The 2,739-nt window shown below is 50.6% G+C and overlaps 1 protein-coding gene across 1 annotated transcript in view; it reads left to right on the top strand.

Annotated features, from left to right (window-relative positions):
* KCNE2 (potassium voltage-gated channel subfamily E regulatory subunit 2) overlaps window positions 1–1,108 on the top strand; it is a 6,142-nt gene extending 5,034 nt beyond the window's left edge. Inside the window, exon 2 of the mRNA XM_017833117.1 lies at window positions 507–1,108. Coding sequence (XP_017688606.1) covers window positions 512–865 — 354 coding nt within the window. The 5' untranslated portion in view covers window positions 507–511 and the 3' untranslated portion in view covers window positions 866–1,108. The remainder of the gene's footprint in view (window positions 1–506) is intronic.
* The last annotated feature ends 1,631 nt before the right edge of the window (window positions 1,109–2,739 follow it).

Genomic DNA, 2,739 nt, shown 5'->3' with positions numbered 1-2,739 from the left:
CAAGCCCCCCTCCCACAACTCACCCCAGTGTGAGAGGGGTTTTCCAGACACAACACAAGACTCAATATGGGGGGGGCGGGAAGGGAATTATATTACAATCATTACACAAATAAATATTATAATACATTATATACACAATCCTAACTATCTCTCCTATGCTAAAGCAATATATTTACATTGGATCAAATCTCTTCTCCCTCCAACAACATCATCATCCTTCTTTTCCAGTCTGGTGTGATAGGTTTAAATTTTGCAGGGGCGCTGATTGGGTCAACATCAAGAGATCCCACCCCCTCAGGGGTTACCATTTTTTTTAACTCCAGGGGGAAAAATCCTTTTTTCCCCACCACAACCCCTCAGACTGGGGATTCTCAGCTGCCTGAAAATGGCCCTTCCAAGCAGCAGAGGGGGTGTTGGTCATGAATTGTCACCACACAGACCAAACACAGCAATGAGACCATTTGATCACCGATATCTGATTAAAATGAACGTTGTGTTGTCCGCAGCGAGGATGGCTGAGGTGAAGAACCTCACGTGGGCGGTGGAGGACATTTTCAAGGACACCTTTCTCAGCTACATGAACGGCTGGAGGAGGAACATGACGGAGGCGGCGACCAAGCTGCAGGCCCAGGTGGCGGCCGAGAACTTCGACTACGTCATCCTGTACCTGATGGTGATGATCGGGATGTTCTCCTTCATCATCGTGGCCATCCTGGTGAGCACCGTGAAGTCCAAGAGGAGGGAGCACTCCAACGACCCCTATCACCAGTACATCGTGGAGGACTGGGGAGAGAAGTACAAGAACCAGGTGCTGATCCATGAAAATCCGGGAGCGAGGGATAAAACGAGCCCCGAATCGCCCTGAGTTTCGGGAAATGCCGGCGGTGAGGAAATCAGGGAGTCACACACAGGGAACCCACTGGGATTGTGAAAACCTGGGAAACTGTTTGTTAAATTAACACACAGGTGGAGGTATAATGGAGGAAACCAACCTTACTGGTTCCCATCAACCTGACTGGTTCCCATCAACCTGACTGGTTCCCATTCCACCTTACTGGTTCCCATGAGGACCTTGGCATAGCCCCTTGTGAAATTCCCAGGAAAAATGTCTGTTTGTGCTTCGCTCTGAGATTTTCTGTTCTTCGGGAAAATAAAACCAAGAGAACGAATAATTTGATGATTTTGGCATCTTTTTTTCCAAATCCAGAAGCAGCTCTGCATGTTCCCACCTCGGAATAACTGCGAATTAGTGGCCAAAAGTGCTGACTTAGAGCTAAACCGAACGCCTTAAGCCTGGCTTAAAAATAACTCGCAAATATAGAGGAAAATCTCCAATCTCCATTTACTGAGTGAACAATGGGTTAGGATGTGAATCACAGGAGGCAAGTTATCCCTGCACACATTCACTCCAAACCACTTTTTAATGCTCTGACTCCCATTTCCATGTCATTATTCCTTGGCAGCAAAGGTTGACTCCCAGCTCCCGACAAGGCCTGGTTTGTAGGAGAGCTGCTCAACTAAAAGCCTCATCCAGGAGCACATCCTGGGCATCTGGGGCAGCTTCCAGAGGTTCATCCTAAGGCTTCAAGCCTGTAGCTGGCCAAGCTGACCCTCCTGCTGCTCCTTGGTTTTCCAGAGGAATCTGGGATGCATTTGGATGGTGGAGCTCTGCTTGTAATCAGATGTCTGCCACCAGTGAGGGCTTGGTTGAAACCACCCAGATTTCACCTTCTGGCTTTCACACCCTGAATTTCCACACCCAGCTACCAAAGCTGTCCTATTCCTACATTTCCTGACGGATTCTCGTGTTGGTTCCTGCTTTCCACTGGCTGGGAAACGGGTTTCCAAGATGCTTTGCCTTCTGTGAGGCTGAAGTACCACAACACTCGGGGGGTAATGAGAAGCAGAAGTGGTGTCACTTCTACCATTAAAACATGTTTCAATTTGTAAGGCTTTGGGTTTAGCTCCTGCCAGACTTAAACCACTTCAATTCACATTTCCAGAGCTGGCTGGCTGTCCTGTGGGCTTGTTTGTTATTGGTAGGTTTTGGCTGGTGCCACGTTTTTGGACAGTTTTTGTTTTGCTCGTGTTAAAAAATAAATGAAAAAAGGGGCTGCTTCTCGTTGGGAAGCTTTGGCTCGTTTTGGAGACTGGTCTGGAGATTTGGCACAGCAGAAGCTGTCATGGGCCAGATGTGCTGGAGGTGCACAAGAGGCATGACCAGAAGGTCAAGGGAAGGCGTTCTCCCCCTCTGCTCCTCTGAGACCCCCCTGCAGAGCTGCTCCAGCCCTGGGGAACAGCCCAGCAAGGACATGGAGCTGCTGGAGAGAGCCCAGAGCAGGCCCCAAGAGGATCCCAGGGCTGGAGCAGCTCTGCTGGGAGGAAAGGCTGGGAGAGCTGGGATTGTTCAGCCTGGAGAAGGCTCCAAGGAGACCTCAGAGCCTCTTGCAGGGCCTAAAGGGGCTCCAGGAAAGATGGTGAGAGACTATTTGCAAGGGCTGGAGGGACAGGACAAGGGGAATGGCTTCAAACTGACAGAGGGCAGGGTTAGATGGGATATTGGGAAGGAATTCCTGGCTGGGAGGGCAGGGAGGCCCTGGTCAGGTTGCTCAGAGAAGCTGTGGCTGCCCCTGGATCCCTGAAGTGTCCAAGGCCAGGTTGGACGGGGCTTGGAGCAACCTGGGATAGTGCAAGGTGTCCAACCTGGCCTTGGACACTTCCAGGGATCCAGGGGCAGCC

The sequence above is a fragment of the Lepidothrix coronata genome, unplaced genomic scaffold, assembly GCF_001604755.1.
Source record: "Lepidothrix coronata isolate B3197 unplaced genomic scaffold, Lepidothrix_coronata-1.0 Scaffold211, whole genome shotgun sequence".
Classification (NCBI taxonomy): Eukaryota; Metazoa; Chordata; class Aves; order Passeriformes; family Pipridae; genus Lepidothrix; species Lepidothrix coronata.
The sequence above is the reverse complement of the archived record's forward strand: the minus strand, read 5'-3'. Positions and strand labels throughout refer to the sequence as shown.